General features: G+C 49.2%; 1 protein-coding gene across 1 annotated transcript in view; it reads left to right on the forward strand.

The window, feature by feature from the left end:
• The window catches only part of INSR (insulin receptor), a 55,975-nt gene that overhangs the window by 24,587 nt on the left and 15,821 nt on the right, over window positions 1-15,567 (forward strand). The window contains exons 3-10 of the mRNA XM_050321363.1: window positions 7,223-7,538; window positions 9,043-9,188; window positions 9,750-9,894; window positions 10,145-10,359; window positions 11,923-12,049; window positions 12,604-12,854; window positions 13,568-13,735; window positions 14,416-14,617. Of these exons, the coding sequence (XP_050177320.1) occupies window positions 7,223-7,538; window positions 9,043-9,188; window positions 9,750-9,894; window positions 10,145-10,359; window positions 11,923-12,049; window positions 12,604-12,854; window positions 13,568-13,735; window positions 14,416-14,617 (1,570 nt within the window). The remainder of the gene's footprint in view (window positions 1-7,222; window positions 7,539-9,042; window positions 9,189-9,749; window positions 9,895-10,144; window positions 10,360-11,922; window positions 12,050-12,603; window positions 12,855-13,567; window positions 13,736-14,415; window positions 14,618-15,567) is intronic.

Genomic DNA, 15,567 nt, shown 5'->3' on the forward strand with positions numbered 1-15,567 from the left:
TGCACTGCTGAGGGTTGCAGCCTAAGTCCCATCCCCAAAAAATAAGAGACTGTAGTTGGGCTGTCTGAGTCCAGCCATCAGCTCTGAATTCACACAAGGCTTTGTACACCTGGCCACAGGTACTGAGCACATCTTGCCCTTGGTGTGTAGCTGGAGAAGATCATTTGCAAAGGTTGTCACTTCCTAACAAGGTGAGGAACAAGTGACCAAAGGCATCGTGGATCCATCGCCATTGGTGGCTTCCTCCGGGCTTCATCATGTTGAGATGGCTGAGAGATAAACATATTTTATATATGATATAAATAAAAGTATGGGTGTGAATATGTATGCGTGCCTGTTTATGTGAGCTCCTCTTGGCAGGTTTTCCATGTTCCCTGGCACAACTCCCATGGGAGTAAATACATATTTCCAGAGAAATGCCCCACCAGCAGGTGTAGTACAGATGATAATAAATGACTGCACAGTCTGAACAGCAGAAGGTTGGCAGGGAGGGCACTGTGCTTCTGGAGAGATCTCCTGTTATCCACCCCTTCCCTCTGTAAACAGCCCCACTCAACCTTTCCCCCTATCTCCATTCACCAACTCCTTCCACAGACCTCCAAGTCCTCCGCTATCGCGCCTGGACCAGGTGGCACAGAGCTCCAAACCCTTTTATCTTGTCTGAACTCACGTTGGCTGATCCTCACAGGTCCACACAGCAGTGCCAGCATCCCCACTGGCTCCAGGGGTGGCCACTCCTGGGTGGGAACACCGGCTCCAGTTTGGAATATTGGGGACGTTCCGTGCAGCTCCACTCGAGCACGTAATTTGTGAAAGGGTTGGGAGGAGAAAGGATTTTTTTTTTCTTATCCTCACTGATAGAGGAGATAAGAGTTGTAATGTTGCCCTGAGAAATGTCAATGGGAAGAGCTTCCTTTACGCTGTAGTAAGTGTGTTGTTTTTGGAAGTCACTGTCCATGGGAAGGGAGGCACCTGCAGTTAATTTTATCTGTTCCTGTGTAAATAGGGACCTCCTAACGTTCCCAACTCGCAGTTCAGTGGGGTCATGGCATTATGTACTGTAATATTTTATAAATAACGCTTTATTTTCGTGCTGATTGTAAAATCTTGGGTTCATTTGGCACCTGCTGCTTCCCGAGTCGGTGCTGAGAACCGCAGCCCTGGGGGTGGGTGACGGTGTCTGGGCTGATGGCTCTTGGGAGGGCGGTTCTTTTGTTGTCTTTGGTGCTGGGGAAAAGGGAGGGATGAATGTTGTTAGAGCAGCTGAGCTCTGGGAATAGGTGACACCGAATTCACTTGAGCATCTCGTGATGTTTCCTGAATTTTGCTTGGGCTGGCCGTTGCCAGGAGGATTTGGGGAGCAGCGTGTTAACTCCTTATTTTTTTGTTCTGTTCTAGCTTCTCCATTGATTTTGTAGATTCGGGAAGGGCTGGGAGAGCTGCTGTTGTTGGTCACTGAGGTGATCAAAAGTCCTTGTGCTTTTTACAGCGCCCTGGACCTCCCTAACCCTGTTCCTCCCAGGCCCAGTAATGCCATCGTGGTGCCCTGGGAGCAGCATGTCCAGTGAAGCCCAGAACTGCTGCTGGTGGCTTTGGGGTTTAGGTTTCTGCCTCTCTGGTCTTGGTGACATGGAAAAATAATTGGAGGAATAATGCACCATCCAGTGGGGTTGGCAGCAACCCTCTGTCCACACTCTCTGCTGTGGGTTTTAGATTTATACCCAGTCTTCACAGTTTTGTTTCATTTAATAGCTCTTTTCAGCCTTATGGCATATTAATGCTTAGGTGTTGTCTTGACGTGTTCAGATCAAATAAATACTCACCAGGAAAGAGATGGTCATGAGTTAAAAAAAAATTTAAAAAATTGGTTTAGGGGTAAAAATTATGTTTCTAGAACCCTGTAACAGATGGGACTCCACAACGTTGTGAATTTGGAGTCTTGACAGGAAGAGAATGAGTTCATCTTGAGGAAAAGTGATCAATTAAAAACACTAATGCACGTACAGCAGGCTTTAATCCATTTTCTAAGGAGGTAAGATCCATATGGATTTCCATAGCAGCGATGGCACTCAGCACTTGCAGCAGCTCAGGAAACAAGCCCAAGCCCTGTAGTACTAAATTAAGATCACATGCTTGCAGCAACACACTCCCAGGAGTGACTGCCGGGGGTGATTAGTCCTCGCATTTCCTTTTTTTTTTTTTCCCCCCCTTGTTGGCTTTGTGTTTGTTTAGAACCACAAGAACCCATTGCCGTGGAGCTCATTATCGCCACGACACTGTTAGGAAATTAAATTACATTAAATTACACTTCCCTCTGCAGGCGTAACTCAAGAGGGATCCTCTGTGTGTGTGTGTGAGCAGGGCTGCTCGTGGATAAATTTATATGTCAGATATCGCAGCCATTTACAGTAAGAGGAAGAAAAACCCCGGGGACGTGCAGAGCTCTGCGATCCTATTTCTGCAGGACTCTGGGTTTGGATCATCCAGCGTCACCCTAAGCCCGGCCCTGGCACCGGCCCCTACGTGTGGCGGCCAAAACAAGGCACTTTGAGCTGTGGCAAAGCAGGGGGATCGTGCTGGCTCCCTCCTCCCCCTGGTTATAAATACACCGTGTGAATTAAACGCCCGCCGCTGGGCATCCAAACCCAGGGTGGCCCGTAAATTGCGTTAAATCGCGTGGAGTCGCGCTGGGCTGGTGAGTTTTGCACCGTGGTGGGAGGCGAGGGCTGGCTGGGGGAGCTGGCAGGGTTAAGATGTGTTTGCCTTGTGCAGATAGCGGGTGGTTGGTTGGATGCCTCCCTGCGCAGGCAGCAAATGCATTGGCTGAGGTTGAGGGCGGTTCTCCTGCCGCAGTTGTTTTCTGTCCTGGACTTCGTTGGATCCGGAGCCTCCCAATTGCTTTGTCTGTAATCAAAACACGGCTTTGTGGAACAGACAGGGCCAGGGGGGGTTTTGCTTCTTTTGCTTCTTTTCTACTGCACCGTAGAAAGATCAGGTTGATCCACAACAAGTCGGTCCCGAAACCATGTGGGAAGCTCTGTCCCTGGGCAGCACGTGGGGAAGCATCTTAGACTTTCATGCTTCGTGTGGTTTAGAATTTATCCTTTAATGAGCTGTCTTCCTCTCATCACACCCAAACCACCATCCCGGTGAATGCTGGTTCAGCTTACCCAGGGTGCTGCTATTTTGGACTCGATGATGATCCTTGAGGGTCCCTCCCAACTCAGAATATTTTGTGATTCTCCTGTGATTCTATTTAAACCCACCCAGTGGCAGAGGATCCCAAAGGAACAGCAAAACTCAGCCTGAGTGATCTTTTTTTCCCCTCTTTTTCAGACAGTTCACTGTTTTGGTAGCAAAGACCTAAACCAAAATATTTTTAATCTTACTTCAGTATTCAGGCAAACTGTTCATTAGCTGAGCAGCTTAATGCTTAATTGACTTGACTGTTAAATATGGATCTGCTGGTTACCTGGGTTGGCTCAGGAATATGTTTACAGTATCAGTGTGTTTTGTTTCCACCTGGAGCACAGGGAAGTGGTGGAACATGGGAGCAATCCACGGAGGTAGAAATTCCTTTGTGCTGACTCCACTGCCTCCTGTCCCCCCCCAGCTGGGCCTCAGCAGCACGAAGAAATGTCCCTCTGAATCCCTAATCAGAAAGGTTTGGAAAATGCGTTGTTCCCTCGGTCTTGGGAGCCACGTTAGCAGAGAGTTAAATATTTATTCACCCCTGGAACAACAGGTTTGAACCTCTCGTGTCTCAGCTCCGTTTCTCCCCCAGTCCAGGGCGGGTTATTTAGGAATCAGGCTGCTTGTCAGCTTTGGGATGGGGATTTTAACCTTCCAGTCCTTCCAGATCTGATGTCGAGGTGTTGTGGCCGTGCTGCTCAGCCTTGCTCTGGTGCTGGTGCTGAAGTCCTTGTTCCTGCAGCAGCTTCTGTGGCTTGGTGTGGTGGCTTCTGCCCCTTCCCTGTAGTAGCTGCTCCCTTGTCTCTCACAGGGGTTTATGAAGCTCCCTTTTGACTTTCTGTGAGGGATGAAGAGAGTTAATTTTGACTCATGCTGGGAGCGGGGCACTGCATTGCCTGAAAGTCTCCCACAGCATTAACCAGGGGCTGGGGGGGTGTGGGTGCCACTTCTGAGCCTCCTCACGTTGTACCAGGTCATGCCACAGCTTCTAAAAGTGCCATCTGAGAATCACAGAATATGCAGAGTTAGAAAGGATCCACAAGTATCATCCAGTCCAACTCCTGGCCCTGCCCAGGACACCCCAACAATCCCCCCTGTCCCTCAGAGCAGTTGTCCAAACCCTCCTGGAGCTCTGGCAGCCTTGGGGCCGTGCCCACTGCCCTGGGGAGCCAACCAGTTTGCAAAGAGGCAAATTTACGTGAGCTAAAGGCAATTATTGGAGTCTGCAGACCTCAGTGGCAAAGGGGTAATTGAGGTGCACTTGGTCAACACAAACCTACTCAGTGTCGTCCTGCCGTGACAGCACAACGTGGCAGCAAAAAACCCCCCCAAAACCCGCCAGCTGACCCATCTGAGTCACAAAACCTGTAGTATTAGTTATAAAAAGCCCCAGTGAAGATACTCTGGAGAGGTTTTACACGACTTCAGATGCTCCCTGACACGCAGACTTTGATAATGTCACGCTGACATCTGTTCAGGGATCGTGGGTAATGAGGATTTGCACAAAATAGTGATTGACAATTTCTGGTCTTGAGTGCTTAATGGAAAAAAAAAAGCTGTTGCCTCGGGTGCTTTGCTTTCTTTGAGCTGTCTTTGAGGCATCAAAAGCTGGTGGAACAGGAAAAAGAGAAACGTTAAGAATGGTTTAAAAATAGTTCAATTGTACCTTCTGAGAACCTTTGGAGTGGGGACTCGAAGCAGTTTCTGCCCTGTGAATATTCACAGCTGAGTTCAAAACGTGTAAATAAGCAGAGGGCTTTGAAGATTAGTTTCCATAACAAATTAAATAAAAATATTGTGTGGCAGAATGTTAAGTAGGTGCCATGTGTCACCGGGTGCTTTGCATGAGGGCCGGCTTTTCCCAGTTCCCCATCTGCTCCTTGGGAAACAAGGGCTGTCTTTTGAATAGTTTTAAACTCTGTAGTTCTGAAGGCCCAGGAAAATATCCATTCCTGCTTGCATTTCCCGGTTTGCTTCCCAGCTGGATGCTGTTCCCGCTCCAGGGAGGTACCAGACAGTGTAGGGCATCTCTGTGTCAGGGGAGGTGTGGGAGAAACAGCCCAGGCTTTCCCCCCACCCATAAACCTTAGTTTAGACTGGAATCAGTATGATAATGTTTGAACTAAATTCTGGAATTTTCTATTGCCAGCATTTCAAATAAACTGTTGCTGGACAGTGCTCAGCTATGGCCTGGTGAGGAATATATAACCATTTAAAACATCCTTGTGTAACCATTTAAAAAGACCACATATAACCATTTTAAACAAGCTTCTCATTTTATATTCAATCTAATACAAGGTATCAATCTGTCATCGTACAAGTTGCTGCTATTTGGCTGTTGCATTTCAGTCAGTTGCTATTTGTGACAGGTTCACAGAACGTTGCTAGAAAAGGGCAAAAAGTTGGTCAGCATGAAAGGAAAATGAATTTGTTAATGAATGAATTGTGAGGGATGCACAGAGAAAACACCTGCAGTGAGTGACTGACGTGGAAGCAGTAAGATATTTGAGATTAAATTGTCCTTGAGGTAGAATTTCAGCTTTGTCCACTTCGTGTTTCCTCAGGCTGGAACAAACCAGCGGTTGCTCATCTTTACTACCTCATCTACTGCTGCTTATTCCCAGAATGGCATTAACAGCTTTACCACATTTAATTCTGCAATCCCCTAACGTGGGGCGGAGGGGGATTTTCCTCCTACCCGCAGCTGGGGATTGGATCATCCCAACACGGGCAGCACATGCTGGGGATCCCACGTGCTGCTCCTTTGGCTGAATAGAACTGCACCGTGTTCCCTGACTGCTCTGCTCCCGTGTGTGAACCAGAAATTAAAGATAACTCTTCACCCCTGAACACTCCCCAGATGGAGTCCTTCCTGCTTTGACACTGAGCACTGGACACAAAGCCTGGGGAATCTTGGGGCAGGTGGTGCTAATTCAGGATTTGTCTCTGTACCCCTCGCTGAGGCAGGAAGGGCATCGGAAGCTGTTCAGACAGGACGCTCTGGTTTGGTGAGAGCAAGGTGGTGTCTTGATCTGCGTCCTGGCAATTCACAGCTGTGTCCCAGAGGCCGTGGGGATAAATCCAGGCCCACACCCCCCACGTCGGGCCCTTCCTCTTGCTGTGTCAGAGCCAGGCTCGGCGTTGGTTCTTGCTCTGGGAGTGCTGATTGCAGCTTTGTTCCCTCCTTCCTGACGTGAAGTTCTGGATTGAGCAGTTGGATTTAATCGGTGCAGCCTTGTTTGAACTGCGAAGACTCAAGTGTGGAGGTGCTGAGGGGCAGGACTGACCTTCCCTCAGGAGCTTCCCTGGCTCTGCTCAGCCTCTCCTCGCCGTGTTACTCGTGGTGTTGGCTCTGGGCTGTGCCGCTGGTTTCTAGTTCAGAGCCCAAACTGCTCGTTAAAGGTACTGTGGGGCACTAAGTAATGGGTAATTAAGAAGTAAACCATAAAAATCTCAAGCAGTAACACTCATGGGTGCTCTTCTTTATGGAGCTGTTGAGAGAGTCACCAAAGAGCTTATGTTGGTCCAGGGCATCCGGCAAACCATTGACAGGATGAGGGAGAGATGGGGAAAAAATCCTGATAAAGCTGAAGGGTTGTGTTAAAAGGATTGTTGGACGTGTGTTATTCACAGCATTCCTATGGGAAACTTAAAATTCTCAAACTAAGAAACAAGAACTTTCTGGCTGGAACTGTCCCAGGCTGGGACTCTGATCACTCCCGAGCTTTGGAAATAGTGTTGGGGTCACCAGCTCCACCTGGAGCTTCATAGCACCAAACTGAGGGAAAAGGAAACTCACTTTTCTCTCTTTGAAGATGAGCATTATTGAGTTGTGAGGGTGAACGATAACACTCCTCAAAAACATTATTAAACTGTGGACTTCCCACTGAAAAGTGGAGATGAGGCGACCACGAAGCGTGGGAAAGGGAAGATGCCAAAGGAAGCAGGACCAGGTGCCACAGCTTGTGAGCTCTCACGTGGCTGGGTTGTTCCGTGACTCTCACCTGCCTCTGATGTTTCCTCTCCCCAGTTTGTCCAGCTGCCTGCAAGTCCCAGGGCTGCACCTCGGACGGGCAGTGCTGCCACAGCGAGTGCCTCGGGGACTGCACGGAGCCCAACGACCCCGAGAAGTGCGTGGCCTGCCGCAACTTCTACCTGGAAGGGAGGTGCGTGGACAACTGCCCCCCTGGGTACTACCGCTTCGAGGGCTGGCGCTGCGTGACCTTCAGCTTCTGCCAGGAGCTGCACAACAAGTGCAAGAACGCGCGGGAGTCGGGGTGTCACGTCATCCACAACAACGAGTGCATCCACGAGTGCCCCTCGGGGTACATCATGAACTCCAGCAAGTGAGTACATGCTCTGCAGGTGAAGAATCCTCCGTGCTGGGGGTTTTGGGGGCCGTGCCTCCCTCTCGCTTGGACGTGGGGTTTGTGTTCTCTGTGAGCACCAGGAAAAGTTTCCGGCTTCGGAGCATCCGTGACGATCAGCTGGGTGGTCTGCTTTAATGTGGTTTACCAACTAATACCTTGCTAATTCCGTCCATTAAAAGCAGGCAGCTCTAACCCACCGTGTGCTGGGAGTTTATTCTGCCCTTGGCCTCCCTTGTTTGAGGAAGGTGCAAAAAGGGAGATCAGAGAGAGAGGACAAGGAAGAGGAGCATCCTCAAATTGGGACGGATTTGAGGAGGGAGGTGGGCAGTGGAGAGGCTTTAGCAGCCCTGTTTCCCTTCCCTCTAGAGCAGCCTCAGGCCAGAAAACTGGGCTGGAAAATGCAACACGGAGAGGTTGTGGCTGGAAAGCACAACAGGGAGAGGTCATGGCTAATGAAGAGAGCGCAGCGTCCTTTGAGTGGATCGTTCTCAGAATATCTGTTCCTCATCCCTGTAATTACTTTCATTGAGCAGGTTCAAGCTGTGCCAGACATAAATGCACAGTGTAACAAACAAGTGTAGCATGAATCAAAGCAGGGAACAGCCATTCTGTCCATTCCCAGGGTTTTTCGACAAAGGAATTAAATAATTTATGCTGCTGAGCTGTTTATCACTGAAAACTGTTGTTTTTCCCATAATACCATTATATATTGTGATGAGTCAGATTTCCTCTGAATATTGGTAGCTTTGTGCTCCCATGTATTTGCTCCTGCCATAATAAATTTCAGGGAATTCACTCTAACAGGACTTTTTATGCCATTTCCTGTTTTGCTTTTCAGAAGAACAAACAAGTAGCCCCAAAGTAGCTCTCCTGGTTGTGTAACAGCACCGTGGCCTCTCCTGTGCTGTTCCAGGCTGCTGCCAGTGGGACCTCACAGCTCTGTTCCCTGCTTTTCCTGGAGCATTTCTTTCTCTGAACGAGTTGGGAACACATTTTTGTGGTGGTGTGACCAGGACAAGCGATGAGCTCGCAGTATTTCCCCGGAGCACAAAGCACATACTTGCCTTTTGGAAAGCAACTTTATGTGCAGTCCTCAATCAGAGGATTCCCAGATGAGGGGCCAGCTCATCAATTACCCGTTTGGTTAACGATCTGGGGGTGAACACTGGGTTTGTTGGTCTTGAAACCCTCGGTATGTAGAGCACTGAGCAGCACTGTGGAGAACTGGCTCCTCAGCATAACCAAAATCACTTTGTTCTGGTTTCTGCTCATGTAGGAAGAAAGGGAGTGATTTACATTTGAAGTGTGGAAATGACAATTTTAAAGAGTGATTTTCAGGGCCAGGTTGGACAGGGCTTGGAGCAGCCCGGTCTGGTGAATCCTGTGGCGTCCTGCCGGGACACCGGTGCTTTTGGGGCTTGCTGGGGGTGGCATTCCATGTTAAGCATCACCCCTGCATCCCAACTGTCCTGTTTTGCAGCCTGCACTGCACGCCCTGTGCGGGGCCCTGTCCCAAGGTGTGTGACTTTGGGAAGGAGAAGACGATCGACTCGGTGACGTCAGCGCAGGAGCTGCGGGGCTGCACGGTCGTCAATGGCAGCCTGGTCATAAATATCCGGGGTGGAAGTAAGTGCTCCGTGGGTGAGGAGGGGGCAGGGCAGGGAATGTGAGCCCAGCCCTGAGCTGGGGCTGTTCTGGTGACCAGCACCCGAGGGAATGGCCTGGAGTTGTGGCAGGGGAGGTTGAGGTTGGATATTGGAGAAAGGTTCTTCCCCCAGAGGGTGGTGGTCACTGACCAGGCTCCCCAGGGCAGTGGGCACAGCACCAAGGGTGCCAGAGCTCCAGGAGTGTTTGGATGATCCTCTGGGGCACAGGGGGTGACTCTAGGGGATGGTCCTGTGCACGGCCAGGAGTTGGACTGGATGATCTTGTGGGTCCCTTCCAGCTCAGTCTATTCTGGGATTCTCTTTTGCTTTGACCACCCTGAATCTTGGAGGGATTCAGAGGAATAACCACTTAGCAAAGGCTCTTGAAGGTTTTTGGTTATTTGGGTTTTTGTGTTTAAATGAGTTTTGTAAAGTCTCATGAATTAACATAAACCAGTTCTGTTTAATGTGTTTGGGTTCTGATATCAGTGTTTCTCTCAGTGATATCAGAGAACTAATCCCAATGTTTTCATCTCCATAGATAACATAGCAGCTGAGCTGGAAGCAAATCTTGGCTTGATAGAAGAAATCTCAGGTTACCTCAAAATTCGCCGCTCTTATGCCTTGGTTTCTCTTTCTTTTTTTCGGAAGCTCCATCTGATTAGAGGAGAAACACTCGAAGCTGGGTGAGTTCTCTCAAAAGACACTGTGTGTTTGAATGCTTTGAAGTGCAGGGAGTGCCAGTGCTATCAGACTGATAGCATTTGTGTTGGGAAACAATTCCTAAGTTATTTTTAAACACTCCTCTGCCCACGGATTGTGGCCTGCCAGGGGAGACAGTTTGCATTCACTTTTCTTTGGTGTCTGGGTCAGTGCACGAGGAAGAGTTTCCAGTGGATCCCCTCCCAACCTGTGTTTTCATTCTTTTTCTTTCAGCAATTACTCATTTTATGCCTTGGACAACCAGAATCTCCGCCAGCTCTGGGACTGGAGCAAACACAATCTCAGCATTGCACGAGGCAAACTCTTCTTCCACTACAACCCCAAGCTGTGCTTGTCAGAAATCCACAAGATGGAAGAGATCTCCGGGACGAAGGGGCGTCAGGAGAGGAACGACATAGCCCTGAAGACCAACGGGGATCAGGCCTCGTGTAAGAGTCTCAGGATGCAGCCAGACCTGCCTCAGTTCCATCCTCACACTCCTGTTTCCCTCAGCCTGGCCCTTGATGTTCATCCAGGGATTAAATAGTCACAACCTCCTTTTCTCATGAGGAGATGGTGGGCACAGGGAATAAACGTGGGAGAAAGGGGATTTCCACCCATCCCTGGAGCTGTGTGAGGGAATTGCCCTGGCAACAGACAGGAAGATTTTTCTAGTGGTTTTTGCTGTGCTTCTCAGAGGTTTTTAAGCTAATGGCTTTCTTCAGCAGCAGTGATAAGGCAGTGCCTGTGTCAGCGTGGTTAAGGCACTGAAGTGGTTAAGGCTCCTGAAGGTGTAATTTTGAAGACACTTATTTTGTCCCTCTGCTTTTGGGGGACAGCACTGCTAAAGGTCCCTTCCAACCCAAACCATTCCGTGATTCTGTGATCCCCCAGTCCTGCCCTGGCTACCCTGATGCAGCTGTTTGTGAACAGGCTTCAAAAGTGAAGATCTTGCCGTTGACTCAGTTTGCTGCTCTGCTTTTCCACGTGTCAGCACATGCAGCCGTGCCAGCACAGTGGGAGAAGGGAATGCAATGGCTGTGACCTAAAAACTGGCAGTACCAGTGAAAAAAACACACCCAGAGCCATGTCCTCGGGGGCACCACAGCTCCAGCCTGGGCAGAGAGGGAAGGAGTACAAGGAATTAGCTGTCTGTAAAGTTCATCTCCTCCCATGAGACACTGAAAAGCTCTTCCCACATGGGGGATGAACCTGGGTTTGGAGTTCAGGCCCAGCTCTGCCATGTGGCAGCTCCTGGGCTGGTGTTTGGTTTGAAGGCAGCTGGAGGAGACAGTTGTGTTCCTCTTTGCCAGCTTTGCCCCTCCTCTGCTGAGCTGGTGTCTGTGCCACCCCCACCTCAAACCACAGCTTGCCAGGGTGTTTGGCTTTTTGTTTGTTTTTACAGTTCAAGTTTAGTTTTCACATTGGCAGCATCCTGTTTACTAAAAAAAAAAAAAATAGATTAAAAAAAAAAAGCCCTTGTTTGTTCTGGTTGTGGTGCCAGTGAAATGAATGTTCTAATTCCCTTTGCAGCTACTGCAGGAATAGCAGATCCAGTCAGAGCCACGGTTTGTCCTTCTTGGGTTGCTGGGACAAACCTCCTGCAAACACCCTCCTGTTTGCAAAGGGACCAAACTATTCCTGGGCAAGGCTGGGAAATCATGTGCTTCGTTTTTGTGCACACCCCGTTGCTGGGGTCAGCTGTGTAGATCATCATAAATTGTAAAATACGTTGCATTTACAGTTCCCACTTTTTAGAATTTAGTTCAGCTCATCTACAGAGTCATCTTCATAAAATCACAGCAAAATTTAAGCTGGCAGGAGCCTTAGGAGGGCATCTGTTCCAACCCTGACTTAAGGTAGGAAGAGCACTGAAATAAGATAAGCTTTTGATAAGCAGCTCTTCTCAGTGCCAGCATTCCCATATTTATCTTACCCTTCTCAGATAATAAAAATCGCAACCCTTATTTTTTAGCATTACCAAATTCGTTGTCGCTTCTCATTTGCCTCAGGTGAAAACGAGTTGCTGAAATTTTCTTACATCAGGACTTCTCACGACAAGATCCTGCTGAAGTGGGAGCCGTACTGGCCTCCTGATTTCCGAGATCTCCTGGGATTTATGCTGTTCTACAAGGAAGCGTAAGTGGCCCCCCCTTAGACCACAAACTCATGGCCATGCTGGGCTCCCACAGTCAGCAGCTGGCCTTGAAGAGTGGATAATAAACCTGTTGGAGGCAAAGCTGTTTAATCTCTGATTGGCTGGCTCCAACACTTCAGCTCCCTTCTGTAATTGTTCATTAAGATCCCTGACTTAACGAGTCGTGCCCAGTCAAAATTCCTCATCTAAGAACACTCCAAACATGAGTTCTTCCAATTCTTCCAGCCATGAAGTTTTATCATCTCGCCACCACCTGCATGGGATGTTGAGGGCTTTACTCCCTTTGAGGTGGGAAGGGTTGATTTAGAAGCTGATTTTCATAAAGCTGAAAATAATTAGCCTGGATTTAGTTGCTGGGGTCGTGTGTGGCTCAGCACCTGCTCTTTGATGCCTCGCTTTGAGAATAAATACAACAAGAGAATTAATACTTTCTCCAAAGAGTAAAGAATGGTAACTTTCAGTGATGTCCTCAGAACTGTTGTTTTTAAAAGATGAGTGAGGATTCTGTTAATTTGAGCCTTTTCTGTCCCAAAAGTCCGTACCAAAACGTGACGGAGTTCGACGGCCAGGACGCCTGTGGGTCAAACAGCTGGACAGTTGTGGATGTTGACCCACCCCCACGGTCCAACGAGCCCAAAGCCCAGGCCCAGCCAGGCTGGCTCCTGAGGGGCCTGAAGCCCTGGACACAATATGCTGTGTTTGTGAAAACCCTGGTCACCTTCTCCGACGAGCGCCGCACGTACGGAGCGAAGAGCGAGATCATTTACATCCAGACCAACGCCACGGGTCAGCACCAGCACACTGATGCTGCTCTGCAAGGGGGAAAGAGTTCTAAATAAGAAGAGGGGCAGCCACTGATCTCTTCTCTGTGGTGACCAGTGACAGGACCCTGGGACATGGCCTGGAGTTGTGGCAGGGGGGTTAGGTGGATATTAGGAAAAGGTTCTTCCCCCAGAGGGTGGTGGGCACTGCCCAGGCTCCCCAGGGCAGTGGGCACGGCCCCAAGGCTGCCAGAGCTCATGAAGTGTTTGGATGATCCTCTCAGGCACAGGGTGTGACTCTTGGGGATGGTTCTATGCAGGGCCAGGAGTTTGACCTGTGGGATGATCCTTGTGGGTCCCATCCAACTGTAAATAGTCTTCTGCTGTGATAGTCCCACACCCATGAAACTTTCCATCGCTGCTGTGCTTTGGTAGGGAGGAATTCCTAAACCAATGGAAGGGTGTGGGATTCCCTGCACAGGGAGATTGTGCCAAGTGGGTTCTCTTCTACCCAGCTCATGTGGCCATGTGTAGGAATCATTAAGGCTGGAAAAGACCTCCGGGATCATCAAGTGCAGCCTTTGGGAGCCTGAGTGTTCTGGTGTTTCTGCTGCAGGAACCTCCCATGGACAGTGCTTGATTCCCATAGGAATGGCAGCTTGCCTGTGCTTGTCCCCCATCCTGTCACCCCCTGGCAGGGCAGTGCAGTGACCTGTGTCTCTTTGCCCACCCACACAGTCCCGTCGGTGCCGTTGGATCCGATATCCGTTTCCAACTCTTCATCCCAAATCATCCTGAAGTGGAAGCCGCCCTCGGAGCCCAACGGGAACATCACACACTACCTGGTGTACTGGCAGCAGCAGGCAGAGGACAGTGAGCTTTATGAACTTGATTACTGCTTGAAAGGTGAGTGGCTGCTCCTCTCTCTGGGCCTTTCCTTCGGTCTCTCTCAGAATTCCCTGGAGTTTTTGCCTTGGAGATGCTCTGGGGGCCCAATTCTGCTGTTTCCAAGAGTGTTGTTCAAGAAACAGGCTGAGATGCAGCTGTGTCCTCCCCCTGTTCATTATACATTAGGTGCTACTGCCAAGGTATGTGCAAAAGGTCTCCAAAAACATTTCTTACAGAGTAATCAGACATTTTTTTCCTTTCGGGATCTCCCTGTTCCCCCCTTCTTTTTAAACTGAGTTACAAGTTTAACAACAGCTGTGGAGGTGGTAAATTAAAAAATCTCAGTGCTTCTGGAGCTCAGGGCCAGGTTAATTTTTGAAGGTATCCCGTGCCTGGTTTGGGATTCCTTGAGAACACAGAGTTTCACTGAGGACTCCCAAATTCTCACCTGCTGCCTTGTGTTACCTAAACTGGGATGGACTGGGATAGAACTCACAGACTGCAGCAGCATCTGAGCTTTGTTTCAAAAGATATTTTTGAGTCAAAGGCTTGTCAGAAAAGAGGGAACTGCTCAGCCCTGGATGTGAAAGCTCAGGATGCCCAAACGTGCCGTGAATTGCACGCTGGGTTGGGTTCTTTGTAGGGTCAAACATCTGCCAAGTCAAGCACGAGTGACACTAAAACTCTTTTGCCCACAGGATTAAAACTCCCCTCAAGGACTTGGTCTCCTCCTTTTGAATCTGAAGACCCTCAGAAGTACAATCAGAGTGAAAACGAGGATGTCAGCGGGGAATGTTGTTCCTGCCCCAAGACAGACTCCCAGATCCAGAAGGAGCTGGAGGAATCTGCTTTCCGCAAGACATTTGAGAACTACCTTCACAACGAGGTTTTTGTGCCCAGGTAGGAACATCAAACAGCGCCCAGGTGGTCAGGGGGAGGGAAATGTGATTATTAAACACAATTATTAGGCTGGATGTGGTCACGTTGCCAGTCTCTGGGCTTCCATGAGCCTGTCTAGTGCAGCTGGAATGGTGACAGCTGCTCACCTACGCTGATGTCTCTGCAAATTGGGAAGATCCTGCTTTAATTTCCTGTCTCTCAATCCTCCTCAGCTTGGGAATAAAGTGAGAATCCTTAACAAACAGCTGGATGCCTGCAGCTCCTTGAAACTCGGATGATGCCAAAAATAGCGATTTTTTTTTTTTCCTATCAAAAACTTTTGTGGTCAAGTTTTTCATTGAGTTGAAAAGAAAGGGAAAGGGCAGTTTATGAGGCCACAGCCTCGTCCTTCAGTGTGGTATTTGTGGTCTTCCTTGCACTTAGTGTGGGAAATACCTCCAATACCATGAGGAATGCGAGTGCTGTGGGTGGTGAATGTCCTGTTTTGAGTGGCACACACAGTGTCACATTAGGTGGTGTTGAATGTCTTCACACTTCATATGCAGCTCAGGGAGGAAGTGCTGGGAAGCAGGTCAGAATCTCTGATGATTTACCCTCTTCCCTGTCATGCATTTTGCGCTCTAAATTTATTCTCAGCTTGCTGAGCCCTGAGCTAACAAACCTTTATTTGCAGCTCCTTGGCAAAAGCTGCGTCCCTGCCCTGAACATTTTCCTTTTGGGAGGCACTGAGTGCATTGCTGGGGTGTTCCCTGTGAGGCTGCTCCGGTGCCTGGGGCACAGTCCCTCCTTTTGCCACTCCCTGGCTGTTGGTGCCCATCAGGACAAGTTTCACTGGGCCAGAGGATGCCAGGACATGTTTTATTCCACGGCAGAGGAGAGCCCAAGCCATGTGCAAGAGCCAACCTCCTCCTGATGCAGGCAGATGATTCTGACAATCTGATTTCTTTTTA

This window comes from Myiozetetes cayanensis, unplaced genomic scaffold, assembly GCF_022539395.1.
Source record: "Myiozetetes cayanensis isolate MyiCay16 unplaced genomic scaffold, myiCay2020 scf26, whole genome shotgun sequence".
Classification (NCBI taxonomy): Eukaryota; Metazoa; Chordata; class Aves; order Passeriformes; family Tyrannidae; genus Myiozetetes; species Myiozetetes cayanensis.